This window comes from Zeus faber (assembly GCF_960531495.2).
Source record: "Zeus faber genome assembly, chromosome: 15".
Taxonomy (NCBI): domain Eukaryota; kingdom Metazoa; phylum Chordata; class Actinopteri; order Zeiformes; family Zeidae; genus Zeus; species Zeus faber.
Genome location: NC_137194.1, coordinates 23,775,555 through 23,792,210, shown reverse-complemented (window position 1 = coordinate 23,792,210; position 16,656 = coordinate 23,775,555). Strand labels below are relative to the sequence as shown.

At 44.8% G+C, this 16,656-nt stretch overlaps 1 protein-coding gene across 1 annotated transcript in view; it reads left to right on the top strand.

The window, feature by feature from the left end:
* Nucleotides 1-16,656, top strand: part of LOC307240838 (sodium- and chloride-dependent creatine transporter 1) — an 18,751-nt gene continuing 2,095 nt past the window's right edge. Inside the window, exons 1-12 of the mRNA XM_080014720.1 lie at nucleotides 1-416; nucleotides 3,469-3,765; nucleotides 6,198-6,329; nucleotides 6,686-7,025; nucleotides 8,370-8,502; nucleotides 9,914-10,048; nucleotides 10,129-10,232; nucleotides 12,394-12,518; nucleotides 13,325-13,437; nucleotides 14,180-14,320; nucleotides 16,388-16,490; nucleotides 16,588-16,656. The exon at nucleotides 16,588-16,656 is cut by the window's right edge and continues 32 nt beyond it. Of these exons, the coding sequence (XP_079870846.1) occupies nucleotides 389-416; nucleotides 3,469-3,765; nucleotides 6,198-6,329; nucleotides 6,686-7,025; nucleotides 8,370-8,502; nucleotides 9,914-10,048; nucleotides 10,129-10,232; nucleotides 12,394-12,518; nucleotides 13,325-13,437; nucleotides 14,180-14,320; nucleotides 16,388-16,490; nucleotides 16,588-16,656 (1,720 nt within the window). The 5' untranslated portion in view covers nucleotides 1-388. The remainder of the gene's footprint in view (nucleotides 417-3,468; nucleotides 3,766-6,197; nucleotides 6,330-6,685; nucleotides 7,026-8,369; nucleotides 8,503-9,913; nucleotides 10,049-10,128; nucleotides 10,233-12,393; nucleotides 12,519-13,324; nucleotides 13,438-14,179; nucleotides 14,321-16,387; nucleotides 16,491-16,587) is intronic.

Genomic DNA, 16,656 nt, shown 5'->3' with positions numbered 1-16,656 from the left:
GCGGAATAGAAGAGCTGCTCCTTTTTGGGCGTGCTATCATTTCATCCCGCTGTCATCCATGAGATTCTTCAGGCTTACCTTCAAGTGCTTCGTCGACTGCTTCTGAATCCCCCTCCACCCGCGCCCCACGTCCGACTGCGGCGATCTGTAGCATCCACCTCTTGCCAACGCGTGAGAATTACCAAAACCGCGATTTTTTTTTTTTGTTCATATCGAGGAGACACAAATTCCATCCCCGGGGGGGAATTAAAGAGTAATAACCCGGAGGAGCGCGTACCAGGGCGATCGGGGCCAACACCAGCGGCTTGGGTCAGCCGGAGCGTTTAAACTACCAGCACCGGGATAAGATAAGACAACACTTATATCTGCGCTCACTCTCGAAAAGACAATGTCCCCAGAAGTGGAGAACACCAAAGGTGAGTCCGCTCGTGTAGACGCGTGTTTACAGTGACGTGCGCTTAAAAAAAAAAATACATTTGTGCCATTTTTTCTCGTGACGACGGCAACGCAATTGATTTAGGTGGTCATCCGATGATTCGATTGGCCGCCTATCCAAGCAAACCGTTATAACCTGGAGATCCGACATGGAACTCTGCACAACTTCTGCTGCAGGTGTGTGTACTGTATGTGCATGGTGCTGTACTCAAGTGCCACTCTTGAAAGCGTTGGCATCCCTCCAACCACATCTTGTGGTGCAGGCCATGTCATAAGCATATTTATTGAATTTTATATATTTTAGGTTCCAAGCAGATGAGGCGTTGATCTTTATGGCATATTAATTACAATAATTTTTACACTCTGTATTTTTTTAATTAATTTAACAGGTAAACCATTATGAATGAATGGTAAGACATTCTATATTTGGATTTTTTTCTAAATTATTTGATCCTAAAAGATATTAGGCAGGCTAATTGTGGTAATAACTGTAAGGATTCGGCTGTTTTTGAGATCTGGTTCTCGAAGAGTCACTCAAGAAAAAGTGGTTCATTTTTCTGATTCAAGGAGTTTTAAGGGAGAGCTCCTGGTGATACTGTAGGAGTCTGGGTAGTGTTGGGTCAGAGTTGCGAATGGAATTCTCACAATAATTATTTATTTAGGTAGAATGCAAAGTGTAAGTCAGCCACATTCAATATGATCTTGGGTGTTTTGTCCGATATCCTAGCACTGGCTGTGTTTTTGCTGTTCAGTCAATGTTTTCAGTTTGTATGCCGAAGATTCAATCACTCGCCCACTGTATTGCCAGAGTAAGCCCAGACTTATGAGTCATTTAGAATATCTGTTCACTATGAACAAATCAATCTCTTGCATCACTAGCTAAATGCTCCTTAGATATGGAGAACCATCATCACCTTACATATATTGGATTTGTGTGTTTATCTCTGTGGCTGTGCCCTGGAGTAAAGGTGCGGACATTTGTTAAGACAGTGAAGAATCCAGATGGGGAAAAGCTTTGCACCTGTGCAGGGGAGCTACACCGTTTCCCTTTGCTTTCTGCTTGCTGTATCGTACCGCAGCGCACAAATCACAGGAGAGAGTCCATGGGGTGGAGGGATTGAGTCAGAGTGACGATCACAATGCCGTCAGACATGTTATTTGAAAATAATGCATTGCAGTAGCGTCTACCCTTCTTCTAACATTTCTACAAGTGGAAGGAAATCCAATGTTAGCTCCTGGACACTTGTGATACATTTGAAAAAATATATCCACATGATATTAACGATTATTAAAATTGTACTGATGTAGTTCTTGCAAGAAACACAAAAGAGTGGTACCTACATACTGAAGTTGTGAGGGTTCCTCTCTGTCTCGTCACTTTTCTACCTTTCGCCTATTGAATGGAAAGTCTGCCCCTTGCTGCTCTTTCTGCAATGCCAAAGTTGGAAAGAGTAGGCTGATACGTTTATGAATGTGTGTGGATGATCAGCCTCGAAATCAGTGGCTATGGTGTTCTTTAGGTAAAGGGTTGACTGCGCCCTCTCCGAGGCCAGTCTCAAGGTTGTATTCTTGAGGGAGGGTAAGAGGGTGTGAGATTCACAGAGGGATGGGTGCAGCATCTGCAATAATGCAAGCACTGTACCGGACTTGGGGAAAAGAGAGCTGAGTCGAGAGGCAAAGCTTCCAATTTACCTGTCGATCTTCGTTCCGACCCTCTCCTTTGGTCATGAACTTTGGGTAGTGATCTAAAGAATAATGTTCCAGTAGCCGAAATTAGGTTCCTCTGCAGGGCTGCTGGGCTCAGCCCAGTGAGGGTTGGGCTATTCTGGAGGACCTCAGAGTAGAACCAGTGCTCTTGCATTGAGAGGAGCCACTTCAGGTGGTTTTCTCCCCTCAACTGGTCAAGATGCCCCCTGTGCACCGGGCACATCCAACTGGGAGAGATCCTGAGGCTGACCCAGGAGCCTCTGGAGAGATATCTCTCAGCTAGCATGGTAGGGCCTTCGATTCCCCCAAGAAAAGCTGGAGGAAGTTGCTGGGAAGAATGACAACTGGGCTGCCCTGCTAAGCCTGCTGCTGCAAACCCAGACCCGGATAAGCAGTAAGAAAATGGATGATTGGAAGGCTAGATAGGTCAAAATAATAAGATGAGGAATATTAGTTTGTGTGTGGCGATGCCAGCACACTCGCTATTGAAAATAGTAAGTGCAAGTGTCGGTGTGAGAAACCAGGTTTCCTATGGGCAGGAAAGAAATCCAGTCGACATGGAAACACATGCAAACATATTAGGGGAATGCCGCACAATGCCCCGCCCCCTGGTAGATGCGGCAACCAAAGGGCATCATCATGTAATGTCTTTGTGACGTCACAACTCTCCCCCTATAAATCTGAGTGTTTTGCCGTCAGTGTACACCAAAGCGATTAGAAAAAGGTTTATGCTAAAGAAGAACACACAAACGCATGTAACAGAGAGCAATAAACAAAGAATGAAAGAAAATAGCCACAAGATTGAGCATGTGCGACCAAAGCAGATGCTCAGTCTTGTGTGATCAACATGGTGAGAACACACGTACGAAAAGGTGAGTGATTATGCACGTTCTGTTGCTTATTTAAGAGCGCTGCGCTTTTCACTCTGTCAGCACAAACCCAGTTGTTATGGAAACACATGTAAATATATAGCCAGTAGGTCTGGTATCAAAGGGATGCTATCCTTTTGGATGGTTAAGATCTGGTTTCTTATTCTGAATGACTTGATAAATCTGTTCATTGGTCTGATCCTTTGGACCGACTACCACTCCAGCCCTGAACTGGACCAAGCTGTTTTGAATGGATGGACGGACTGCAATAAGTGCACGTAATTTTTCCGGAGTGGATGAGATTCTTAAAGATTTGTACGCAAATATCTTCTGCTCTTGCACCCACACAAGGTTGTGCACAAGGCACCTACTAATATTGTTTAGTTTACAGTTTCTGCCTTGCACACTTAGTTTTCAATTAGTTTTTACTCTTCCCTTTTCTCCCTTTCTCCTATAGTTGACATCAGTCTCCCCCAGATCAAGGGAGGCATTACGTCCGAGGAGGAGGGTGCGGAGGTGGCTTGTCCCCTGGTGCCCGTCCCTGGTGCAGGGGGGGCTGGTGACGAAGGGGGAAGAGATGGATCCCCCCACAACCAGGATGCCACTGTGGCCGTGCCTGTGGCCACCACAGTGTCCCAGGAGGAGAGAGAGACTTGGACTCGGCAAATGGACTTCATCATTGCCTGCGTGGGCTTCGCTGTGGGCCTCGGCAACGTCTGGCGCTTCCCTTACCTTTGCTACAAAAATGGAGGAGGTGAGGGGTCTAAGCTCTTCAGTATCATGACAATATCTTGGTTGAACTTTTGCGGGTAATTTTTGTGTGCAAAAGTGTAAATCTCACTTTGAACCATGTATTCCTTCGTACTCTGTAGCCTGGAAGATTGTGTTGTAAAAGCAGGTGTTTTTGGCATGCAGTTACAGCCCTGTGGCGGTTGTAATTAAATGAGTAAGGGCAGGAGGACAGTTAAGAGGCAACAGGAGTGTTAAAGTAAGAGGAGTGAACAGAGGTGTAGTAGCCCATGGGGGGGGGGGGGTAAGCAAGGCATGTATGACTGTAGGCACGTAGCTTACAGTATAAGACCCCCCCCCCCCCCCACGGCTTCACTTAAGCCTTGTTTATGCGATGTCTGTTCTCTGAGAAACACATCATAAAAGTTTTTTTTACAGCGCCACTATCTTTCCCGCTTGCTTTTATAAGTTCTCTCCAATTTCTTTATTCCTTTTTTTCCTTTTCTCTACATTACCTGTAACAGTCACCTGTTGCAACCTTTGCCCTCGACTCTCCTTATCTCTGCCATGCCCACCTTTTTTGGCATTTTGTTTTTACGAGGTGTTCCAATGAATGTGAGTGTGCCATTGTGTGTGTTCAACCCCCCCCCCCCCCCCCCCCCCCCCCCCACCGCCTGTGTGTCTTGTGACCCAAGACTCGGATACCCACCTTCTGGTATCGCGTAACAATGGCCTGCCTCACATGGTCCACCCCCCCCTACGATCCTGGCCCGGGCTCCTGTACAACACAAAGGTGCTTTCTCCCGCTCTCTGCCTGATAAGCGGGTATATGGATATGTCCCACAATACGCGCCCTGTGACTGAGCGTCCGTCCTACTTTCCCCTGGGTGTGTCAGCAGTGACACTTTGACCACTCTTGTTTTTGTGTCCTTCACCGACCCCAGGAACACCTTGTAAAATAATGTTGTCTTCAGATAAAGAGCCACGCAGTCATATGCACTTAAAAGATGCTCCTGGCTCAAATAAAGCTACAGAATATTGGAGGGACTAATAAGTCGGTATACAATATGTAGATTAAATAAATTCTCTGGAATCTCCCCCCATGAGGTTTGATGTGTCTGGTCCGGTTATGATAAGAGAGGATTTGTGTAAGCCTATTAAGGACGCAGTAGCTCACAGAGACTGGAGCGAGCGTCTCACGTTAGGTCGACAAAAAAAACATTTTCCTGTGTCATCTATTTCACGCCCGCTGATTGCATGCATCTCTGGGTATCTGTCTCTATATTTCTCCCGTCTCGCTCGGGCGCTCACTTTCTCTTTCTCTCTTGTGCGTGCTTTCAGACTCACAGTCACCAACGTTTCCTTATAAGGCTGCAGCCGTCCGGTCGCAGAGAATGAGAGGGAAAAAGAGGGAATGAATGAACAGAGCGGGAGGGGGGGGGGCATCACTAGACACAGCAGCATTATGCGGTCACACTCGTCGGAGGCGCGCTACGTGGTCTTTGCATCTGCTGCGTCTTTTTCCCCTGACATAATTGACTCTTAATAGACCTCTGTCTCCCTTTCCGATCGATCCATTTCCCCTCTGTTCTTCTCAACAGCTTCTCTTTTCTCTGCGTCACCGTCAGTCATGTGACTCCCGCCCATCTGCGCACTGTGTTGGCATCACCCCCAGACCGTTTATTTTTACAGATTGGCCGCAGTACAGTTCAGTGTTCAGTTGAATATCTAACGTTGCCTTTAAAGATCCCATTGTTTATTTGTAAACAGTCTATGTATAAAAATAGATGTGAAACATTAGCAATGATTGCATTATAAAGACCCAGATGAGGTGATGGAATAGAAAGTGTCCAAGGCAGCTTCGTAAGGCAACTTGGTTTTTATTCCAAGTTCCATTCTGCTGTGACTCCCACCCTTTCAAGGACCAAACACTGGAGGAGTGAGAGACAGTATATTTATCTCTCACTCATGCCCTCAATGCAACTTTTATCTTTTGCCGTGTCTGTCCTCTCCTCCCATTCTTTCTGTCTCACCCTACCTATCCATCCTCTGCCTTCTCCTTGTCTGCTTCTTGCCCGTGTGTCCATTGCTTGATATGCAAAACTATTGCTGGATTTGCATCTCTGTCCATGTAACTTTTTTCCTTTGATGAACTGCATCTGTGCATTTTGAAACGCAGCAAAATGTTATGTGATAAAGCGCTTAAACTTAATCGAAATACGGATAATGCAATGCAACTATCACAAATAAATTGAGTTCACATCCAAAAACTATCTATCATCATCTATCTATCCCATCCGATCTATCCAATTACTACTGACTCCCTTTAGTTTCAATGTCTGTTGTTTTTTTTCTTAGAATAACATCTTATTTTTTTGTCCTTTAAGTCTTAAAATGTGTTGTCCAGACTTTGAGCTATGATCCAGAAAGCTTGCAAATGATATGTGTGTTGGGCAGGTGTCTTCCTGATCCCCTATATGCTGACAGTGTTTATCGGAGGCATTCCCGTCTTCTTCCTGGAGATTGCTTTGGGACAGTTCATGAAGCAGGGCGGGGTCTCTGCCTGGAACCTAGCACCCCTCTTCAAAGGTAACAGGCGTCTGTGTGAAAGAGAATGGGAAGGAGAATAAGCTATTTGGAGACAAGATACTGACATTTATTGAAGTGAATTTTGCATTGGAAAATCCTAATGTCGCGAAAATTTAGATGAAATTATAATGGTTATAAAATAAGCATGATATAATACTGTATGATGCTGTATTTTAGGCATTGTTCAGCTGTAGTAGATAAATAAGATGGATTAAATTCCTCGAAGATGCTGGAATGTTCCCACATTCCTCTCCCTCCCACTTTGAAAAATATTCTTTCCTACTTTACCTATCCACTTCCTTTCTCTTTTTCTTTTTTCACCCTCCCTCTCCCTCTCCCCGTCTCTCGCCTGCCAGGCTTGGGCCTGGCCTCCATGGTGATAGTGTTCTTTTGTAACACCTACTACATCATGATCTTGGTGTGGGGTCTCTACTTCCTCTTACACTCCTTTACCAGCCCGTTGCCCTGGGAGACGTGCGGCCACCCCTGGAACACCCCGAACTGCACCCTGGACTTCCGACGCAACTGCTACAACCGCAGCGGAGTCCCGCCGGCGTCCACCAACACCGACCCTTCCCTGGCGTCCTACTTCCTCTCCTCCGCATCCCCGTCCAACCGCTCGTCGGCCCAGCTGGTCTTCAACAGCACCTGCACGGAGGCGGAGGGCATGCGCTCCCCTGTCATGGAGTTCTGGGAGTACGTCACCTCCAAGTCTTCCTTGGCCTGGGATTTAGCATAGAACGTTGACTAGTAGGAGTGTAAGAAAATATCGATACCCTTGAGAATTCAGACTCTTTTTGCTTTTCCAGTGCAGTGTTGTTTCTCAAAATAGCAAGTGTGGATATTTAATCTGTGGACGATAAAAATTATGATGAAAGTTGAAGTTGTACTGCTTTGCCTTCAGGAGGTTATTTTGTAGTCAGGGATGGAACGGTGGTGATCGGATATCGGTTTTATGCCGGGCAAAAGTTTGCAATTAAAATATGAACCCATGAACAAGAGCAAATCACTTTGAACACGTTGGATTAGGGCTGGCATTTATTGATATTTTGGGGATGACGATTGGTGCTTTCATAAGATATTTTACACACAAGAAACATTGAGAAGCAATCATTAATAATTTGCATATTACCACCAATCAGTTATGTCATCGATTAGAACATCTAGAACACTCTACAAAGTTTGGAAAATTGCATTTCTTTACTATAATGCAGCCTTAACACGACATTTAACTATACCACAATGTAATGACTAAGAAAATCTCACATCTCAGTCTGATATCGATATTGTCTTGATGTGTCGCTGAGCCCCACTTTAGATATTTAAACAGCTTGATTTTCTGCTTTGTTGACATATAGAAGCATGTTAGAGGTCTGTGTACAATTTCTAGTTTCCTACATTGATCTATTTTAATCATGTAATTGCTCAACATTGTGTTCCAGATTGTTTATCATTACGTCCATAAAATGCAGCTTGGCATCACAATAAAAACCATCCAGGCGTGTGTCAGCGCTGTTGACAGTGCAGATGTCACGTACTGGCCTATATTGTGGACAGCTTATAGCAAAGTAATTACAACATGCCCTTCATAGTCTGTTTTCCCTTGAGGTTTTCTTTACAATTCCACCACTTCAATTCAGTCTAGTTAAAAAAAGACTTGAAACTGAATAACCTTTGTCTAACTACAATTTATTACAGATTGTTTATTCATTTATTGTTATCTGAGATAACCTGGTCAGGGTCAGGAAACTGTCTGACCCCGATTTATATCTATACCGATTTTGTTAATAACACTGTACTTAGAAAAATGTTCATCTGAAACTTTATGGAAACATCAGATCTTCAAGCTATTGTAATATTTAACGATTATCGTAATAATTGTTATCACCACACATATCAAATCAGCTGCAAAATGCCATTGTACAGTATTAATCAAATTGGAATGCCACTGCCAAACCCTGGCGTTGACCGGGCCAATGGGGAGCTTTGCTGGCTTGGTTCCTCTCTTCTAACACCAGCACCTCTGTGTCCTCCTCCAAGGCGCAAGGTGCTCCGTCTCTCTGGTGGGCTGGATGAGCCGGGGGACATCAGCTTTCACATGGTTCTATGTCTCATGGCCACCTGGGTCATCGTTTACTTCTGCATCTGGAAGGGTGTTAAATCTACTGGCAAGGTGAGCGGAGCGTCTGTTGTGTGTGTGTGTGTGTGTGTGTGTGTGTGTGTGTGTGTGTGTGTGTGTGTGTGTGTGTGTGTGTGTGTGTGTGTGTGTGTGTGTGTGTGTGTGTGTGTGTGTGTGTGCGTGCGTGCGTGCGTGCGTGCGTGCGTGCGTGTGTGTGGGGGTGTGGTGTGGTGTGGTGTGGTGTCTGTGTGTGTGTGTGTGTACATAGTTATAGATATACCAGTCGTATGTCTTTGAGTGCATGATGTATTTGTACTCAGAAGGTAGAGAATGTTTCAGCCCAGACTATATAGTGCAAGGGTATTAGTTGCGGTGTGCCTTCAACTTGAGCTAAAACATTTTTTTTAGGTTGTTGCACTTTGACCTTTGACTCCAAATCAGCTTTCAAATAGCTAAAGGATCAGCGTCTGGACAGAAACACGCACAAACTCAAACACAACGGGACACATCATAGTCTTGAATATTAGGTTTTTTTTCTTACGTGTGTGTGTGTGTGTGTGTGTGTGTGTGTGTGTGTGTGTGTGTGTGTGTGTGTGTGTGTGTGTGTGTGTGTGTGTGTGTGTGTGTGTGTGTGTCTGTGTGTGTGCGTGCGTGTGTGTCAGAATCAGAATCAGAATCAGAAATACTTTAATAATCCCAGGGGGAAATTACTTAATCCCAGGGGGAAATTACTTGTGTGTGTGTGTGTGTGTGTTTCTGAAATAGGTCATGTACTTATTAAGATAAAATTTGGACCATAAATTCCTGTATATTCAGGTTGGCTTGCTCACACCTATTCCATGTTGTTGGAAAGTTGTTGACATGGAAAGGTCTCTGTGAGCGGACGTGCATGTGTCACAGCAGTCTCCCCAAGCTCATAAAATGCCAGGGAAAGCAAGTGGAAAGATTGAGCCAGCCACTCTTAAGCCGATTAATAACTTTTTCCCATGTAGACGTTAGAATGCTGGAAGGGGGGGGCTTTGCTGTGCACTCCAGATCAAGGCAAAAACGCTGATAAAGCGGAGATGTAGAAGTCTCCACCAGCTAGCAGGTTGCAGCTTTCTCAGCGTGTCCACATGGCGGCTGGACAAAGGCTACCTTCTCACTGTTCACTGATCTGGCTTTGCATGAGGATATTTACACTCTTATTACAGGGTGGGCTTGAGATTCTAGATCAGTCAATTGAAAAGCTTTTATGAGGAGCATGGTGCTGACCATGAGAGCCAAACAACTAACTCTGACCTGGACCTTTCATCCGGGGAGCAGACGGTCCATTCATTGGCACCGTGTTCTCAAATGCATTACAGATTATGTTCTGTGATAGGCAGAGTGTTTTTTTTGTTGAAAATCCACTACTTTCAAATGCCCCAAGCTCTTGCATTCAATCATTGTAAATAGTCTACTTAACAGCTCTGTCTCTCTGTAGGTAGTATACTTCACTGCCCTGTTCCCCTACGTGGTTCTGTTTGTTCTATTGGTTCATGGAATCACTCTACCAGGATCCTTGGATGGGATCGTCTACTATCTAAAACCAGACTGGTCCAAACTGGGAGAAGCACAGGTACGGCCTCTCTATGACTTTGTACTTATGTATGCGAGAGAAATATCTTTTACTCAAACTCAAAGGTCCATGTGTCTTAGGTGTGGATCGACGCTGGCACGCAGATTTTCTTCTCGTATGCCATCGGGCTGGGTGCCCTGACCGCGCTGGGCAGCTACAACCGCTTCCATAACAACTGTTACCGGTAGGTTTCACCAAAACACACTTTACGCAACTGCAGCTGGAATTCAGCCAAACCCCCCCGACTGCCAATATCGATCTTTGTGACCACAACTTTGAGTACTTCAACAAACAAAGAAGATGCCCTCTGAGGCCTTTTGGCACCATTGAGGACCATTCCAATAGCTCCAGAGATATATCTTCAGGGGGTTTGTTATAACACTGGGGACGGTTTAAACAAAAAACAATAACATTTGACGTGGATCTGTTTAAACAAGATGGTTTTAAACCTATAAGGCGTCCTACATTCGACAAGGTGTCCTATAAGATAACACAAGGCCAAAAGAAAGCACGGGTGGTATCCTTTAACCCTGCATGTTTTAAGGAACTCATTTATATTCACCTAGATTTCAGATTTTGTCCGTAATAGTTTTAAAAAGCGGAAATGCCACATTATTAGCTCGGCCGGGCTCTCGTAAGAGCATGAAATGCAACACAGAGTATTTGGCATATCCATTTCTGTTTGTTTGCTGGGAACTGATTGTCTGTTTAGCCCAAACTAGGAGAGATATGTAAACATTTGGTCTTGTACATGGTGCGATAGATAACAGAATTTCATACAACTCCAATTGAATTTGATAGCTATCTAATGACCCGATGCCGAGACCCTTCCAGCATTTTTGGAATTCTGGTAATTGGCGTAGTCTCAGGAAGATTCTTCTATTGACCTAAATTGGCAGCGTAAGGATACAGTAGATTTCGATTTTTGAGGCGTATCACCTCCGGCCTCTTCACCCTGCACTGTTTCCAAGTGCGTCAAGTGTAGAAAAGTGCTGCTCTCCTCACGTCAAACTTGTGTAACTTCATAACTTCAATGTAAAACATTTCACAGTTGACAAGGGGAGGAGGACCCACACACCACCTCCCTTTTAAAGTTAAGTGTTTAAAGAATTAACATTTTTTATAAGAAATTGTAATAGTCAACTGTAATTCTCATACTAAAACATTGTGATATTCTATTCTTTCACAAGGTTAAATATGAAATAAAAAAGGGTATGGTCACGTCTCAGTCATATCACATCCACATAATTTATAAATCATCAGCACTGAAAGTTCAAAACAGATTACCCAACACTTACAATAAAGCTTTTGTGCAGTACATATTGAAAGAGTACAGTTGATGTCATTGTAATATTGTTTTGGGAGATTCCTGTTTATGCCCCTCCCTGACAATACTAATAAGCACTGTCTGATCCTTATGCCTTCAGAAAGTTTTGCAGTTGTAATCTGGTATGTTGAGCCGACCTTGCTCCCATCATGTGTCGCTCTTCGGTTTCCCTCAGAGTGCCTTCCGCAGACAGAGATTCTTATTTACTGTTGACTGCGTAGAGCCGCTACCGAAGACAGCTGCTGTTGTGTATGCCCTCGCCGTATCACAAAGGGCGGTATTCTTTCCCAGTTATGCCAAGAAGACTTTTGTTTTCCACGTGGCGAAGTGTCAGGATAAACAGACCGGGGATCACTGTGGAAACGGCTTAAATCTGACGCGGCGGCAGAGGGGAGCCGGTGTTTGTTGGGATTGATCATTGACCGGAGAATTAGACAGAGGCCTGTAGCAAAACCAGAGGTCAGAGGTCTCCCCTACTCCAAAAGCTAGCCTTGCCAGTGGTTTAGTGACCGCTCATTATGCAGATGCTATCAGGTAAATTGCTACTGATCACCCCATCGACCCCAAGTCTCATCTCCTCAGTTTTTCCTGTATTTCACTCTCCAATTCCTTTTGTCTCATCTTACAGTTTCTCGTTATTTGTCATTGAAAAAGGCGATATAATTCAATTTCACCATCAAAATCAATTTACTGAATGTGAACTACATCGAAACTTGACAAAGACTACATTTGTCATTTAGCAGTTTGATTTATTTGATGCATATCATATCAATTCAACAATATCATGTGTATATATTTTTAGCACTGGTTAGATCTATGCCACCATCTATAAGCTGTGCCCAAAGAATCAATAAATGCCATTTTGTGTAATATAATGAATATTCAATGGATCTTGTATTTCTTATTAACAATGCAAAACTGGTATTTCATTTCACATAACACGGCATTGAAGGCTCTTGAAAGGTCTGCAATAGAGTTTGGTGCCGATGCATGATCTTCCCATGGTCTCGCTCTGCAGGGATGCGTTCCTTCTGGCCTTCATCAACAGCGGCACCAGCTTCTTCGCTGGCTTTGTGGTGTTTTCTGTGCTCGGCTTCATGGCTGCAGAACAAGGAGTGGAAATCAGTAAAGTAGCTGAGAGTGGTAAGACACACACACACACACACACACACACACACACACACACACACACACACACACACACACACACACACACACACACACACACACACACACACACACACACACACAACCTGGGTTTGGTGGAGTACTCAAAATCCTTGCTAAAGTGAAATCCCTGACTCTGAACAAAATAGTAAGACAGGTTGACGTAAAAATATTGTAAAGGATGAGAAGGTCAAACAGTTACTCGGCTACTAGTGAGTCAAACCTCGAGTTTTAACAGCTTAGAAATCCCTATAATTTCACCAGGTTGCACAGGCTTCTGTTTGCAGAAATGGCATTTATTTATTCACATTATCCGAGGAAAATAATTGCATTCCAGGGGCGTATCATAGGTTATGCCTATTGACGCATCCCTGTAATACAGGCTACGGTGAATATGTATAGGTTGTGTTGCCTGCATGAAAGGGCTCGAAATCTGGATGCAGCTCCACTGACAAAAGACTTCCAGCACTATGTTGCCGATCTGAATTATTGGCGGTTCAGTGTTGGAAGTGACATTTTTGCTGTACGTCATTTGTTTGTAGTAATGTTGTCCTTAAAGGGTGAAGTGTGACCCACATCTACTTAAAACAGAACATTTTTTAAATGTGAGCTGGGACAGACAAAATGTAACAAGAGTAAAACTACATTACTTTCTTTCCAAATATACTTAAGTAAGAGATAAAAAGTCTTCAAAATCAATATCTTTCAAAATCCACACAGGAAAGTGTTATTACCTTGAAATGTCACTGAAGATGTCCCCCTCCTCTGCTCTGTGTGTTCAGGTCCAGGCTTGGCCTTCATTGCTTATCCTAAGGCCGTCACGCTGATGCCTCTGGCTCCGGTGTGGGCAGCGCTCTTCTTCTGCATGCTGCTAGTGCTCGGCCTCGACAGCCAGGTACCACACCCACGTCCACTTCCACATACAGACACATAAGCACATAGAAAGTTACTTCAATTTTAAATTGAATATACATGTGTTAACTGGGAACAACCCACTTCAGCAGGAAATTATTTAAAAGTTGCATCGATTCTGATAGGACTGTTCAGACTGAGGTTGCTTGGCCACAGACTGGATACGAGTGCCCCAGATCACATTTCTAAAGATCGGGTTCTTTGTTATATTTTTCTGTTCTAAAAATAAACAGATTTGTGTCACATATGAGGAAAAAATCAGATCTGGGACACTTGTACCTGCAGTGTGTTCATACACTTCTCGGAAGTACATTTTTAAAGTGTGTGTGTGTGTGTGTGTGTGTGTGTGTGTGTGTGTGTGTGTTTGTGTGTGTGTGTGTGTGTCTGTGTGTGTGTGTGTGTGTGTGTGTGTCCATTGTTTATCAATCCTGAGATTTGTCAATGAGCCTCTGTCTGATTCCAACAGAGAGCGAGTGTCTCCTGTGCACTCCATTCATCCATTCTCTCCCAACTCTCACTTTCCGTCCCCTCCTTCAGTTCTCCACCTCTCTCTCATTTACCCCATCACTCATAACCACAGTGACTGTTCTGTCCTTTCCAAGAAATTATGTGGAAACAGTGTAAGGATTATTATTCGGTGATTCACCGTCCCTGATGTCCTTTACCCTTTTTAACTCTCGCTTGCTCGCTCTCCCTCTCTCACTCTCTCTCTCCCTCCCTCTCAGTTTGTTGGGGTGGAGGGTTTGGTAACAGGGATCATTGACATGCTGCCGCCTAAATCAGTCCTGGGCTCCCTGCGACGAGAGGTGGTGGTGGCCTTCTGCTGTGTCACCTGCTTCCTCATAGACCTGTCCATGGTTACCGAGGTAATGATCCACTCCCTTTGACTTTATCTCTCCGCAATAAACTGCCGTGTGGGTTTGCATTAAGCTTAAACAAACAAACGGTGGCAAATCTCATAAGAAAAACTCGACCATCATCAATGGAGTTGAGAAAATAGTTTTTGTAAAAAAATACAACTTAGAACATGTAAAAAGATAAACAAAAAAAAATACGGCCCTAGTTTGGCAACCCCTGCCCTAGCCGACTCACATAAGAGACAACCACACCAAATTGCAGAACTGTTAATCAATACTTGGACAGGTTTTGATTTGTTCACTGTTCATCAATAGGCTTAGGATAGAAAATATACTGTGAGTATATTGTAAATATAATGTTAACACTGTTTTGTTAACATTCTGATTGGATATATTAATATGTAATATAAAACTAGATATCCCCTGGGATTTTGGTTATAGTATTACTTTGATATAGTTTAAATGTTGTGTTTTCCTTCTCTTAAGGGCTCTATTACAATAAAGTCACTAAATTGTTCAAGTTCAAGTTCAAGAGATTATTTGTCACATACATATACATACGGTCATACATATATGCAGTGAAATGTCATGACACCTGGTCATTACGCACAATAAGCTCTATAAGCTCTAAAAATACTAAAACATACCAAAATGTGCGTAATCAACACAAGGTCTAAATGTATTTGTGGCAGTGTGGCCTACTACCTGCCACCCAAGTGGCGTGTCCAGGGCCCTCCGACACAGAGACACAGAAGACGGGGTTGTAGACACCAGTTTATCATAGAGAGTGGGCCAGTAGGAATTAGCCCAGGCGCAGATAGAGATGTCTCATGACAGGGCTCCTCTCCTGAGTGTGTGTGTTGGGATGGGGATTTTACCTGCCGCTTGTTAGACCAACAAGCAATGAACAGGTATGCAGCCACTCTGATCCCAGTCACCTAGATCCAGGTCAGGTGTGGCTGCTCAAACCACACCATCCCCACACCACATACCCCTGACACCAAACTGAGGCCAGGGAAAATACCCCCCCCCCACCAAGCAGAAGCAATAAAGAAAAAAAAAAAGCCTAAAACACAGACTCTGAATCAGCGATGCTATACCTGAAAAGGATGGTCTCTGACGCAGGGATCCTATACCTTAAAAAAATAAAACACCGGACTCTGAAACAGGGTTCCCATACCTTAAACCAACAAATGTCCAATACAAATTTACTGATCCCCCTCCACGGGCCCTAGTTCCCCAGAACAGCATGGTCCACTGGCATCCTTCCTCCAGGGCGACGACAGATTGCCCCCTCCTCCCTTCCAGAGCGTGGGGCCTCGGGCTGCTGTGCTGGCCGGTGAAGGCGTGGCCGGACTTGGCTGTTGCGGGGGCTGCTTGGAGGGGTGGTCTGGCTGCTATGCTGCTGGATGGTCCCGGCGGTGGCAGCTGGGCAGAGGAGCTAGCTGCCTGTGGTGGGTGCTGTGGCTGCTTCTCCCCCGGACACCCTGGATGCTGCTGCTGCCAGTCGGGAGCGGGTTGATGCTGGGGCCGCCCGTTGACCCGCTGATGTCTCCAGGGCGTCTTCTGACGGCCCCTCTTGTGTCCCTTCCTCGTGCTGGAGAGTCGCTGTTCCGGGATCTCCAGCACAGAAACACAGAAGACGGGGTTGTAGACACAGTTTATTGTAGAGAGAGGGCCAGTTTAAATTAGCCCAGGAGCAGATGGACACGTGTCATGACAAGGGCTCCTTTTCCTGAGTGTGTGTGGGGATGGAGTTTTACCCGCTGCTCGTTACCTACGTGCAACAGGTAAGCAGCCACTCTGATCCTGGGTCCCTAATTATATAGATCCAAGGCAGGTGTGGCTGCTCAAACCACAGCATCCCCACACTACAGTATTCAACTACTCTAGCTCAGTGAAATGATCAATGAATAGCACTGCCAGCTATAGTGATATTCAAATTTGCGAATAGTGTCAAAAGGGGGAAAAAAATCATGTCTGTACACAGACGAGACGCAGACGAAAGCATGATCAGAGGGACGGAAGTGGGTCAGACATTTATTATTAATGATGGTGATGGTGTGTTTCTTTCAGGGAGGGATGTACGTGTTCCAGCTGTTCGACTACTACTCTGCCAGTGGCATCACCCTGCTTTGGCAGGCATTCTGGGAGTGCGTGGTGGTGGCCTGGGTGTACGGTGAGGCGCGGCTGCCATTTTATCACTGTCAGGAACCATTGTGTCCAGTGCAATGCTTTAATTCCCAACACGTGTGTCCTTATGCTCTCTCCTCCAGGCGCCGATCGCTTTATGGACGACGTGGCGCGTATGATTGGCTACCGGCCCATACCCTACATGAAGTGGT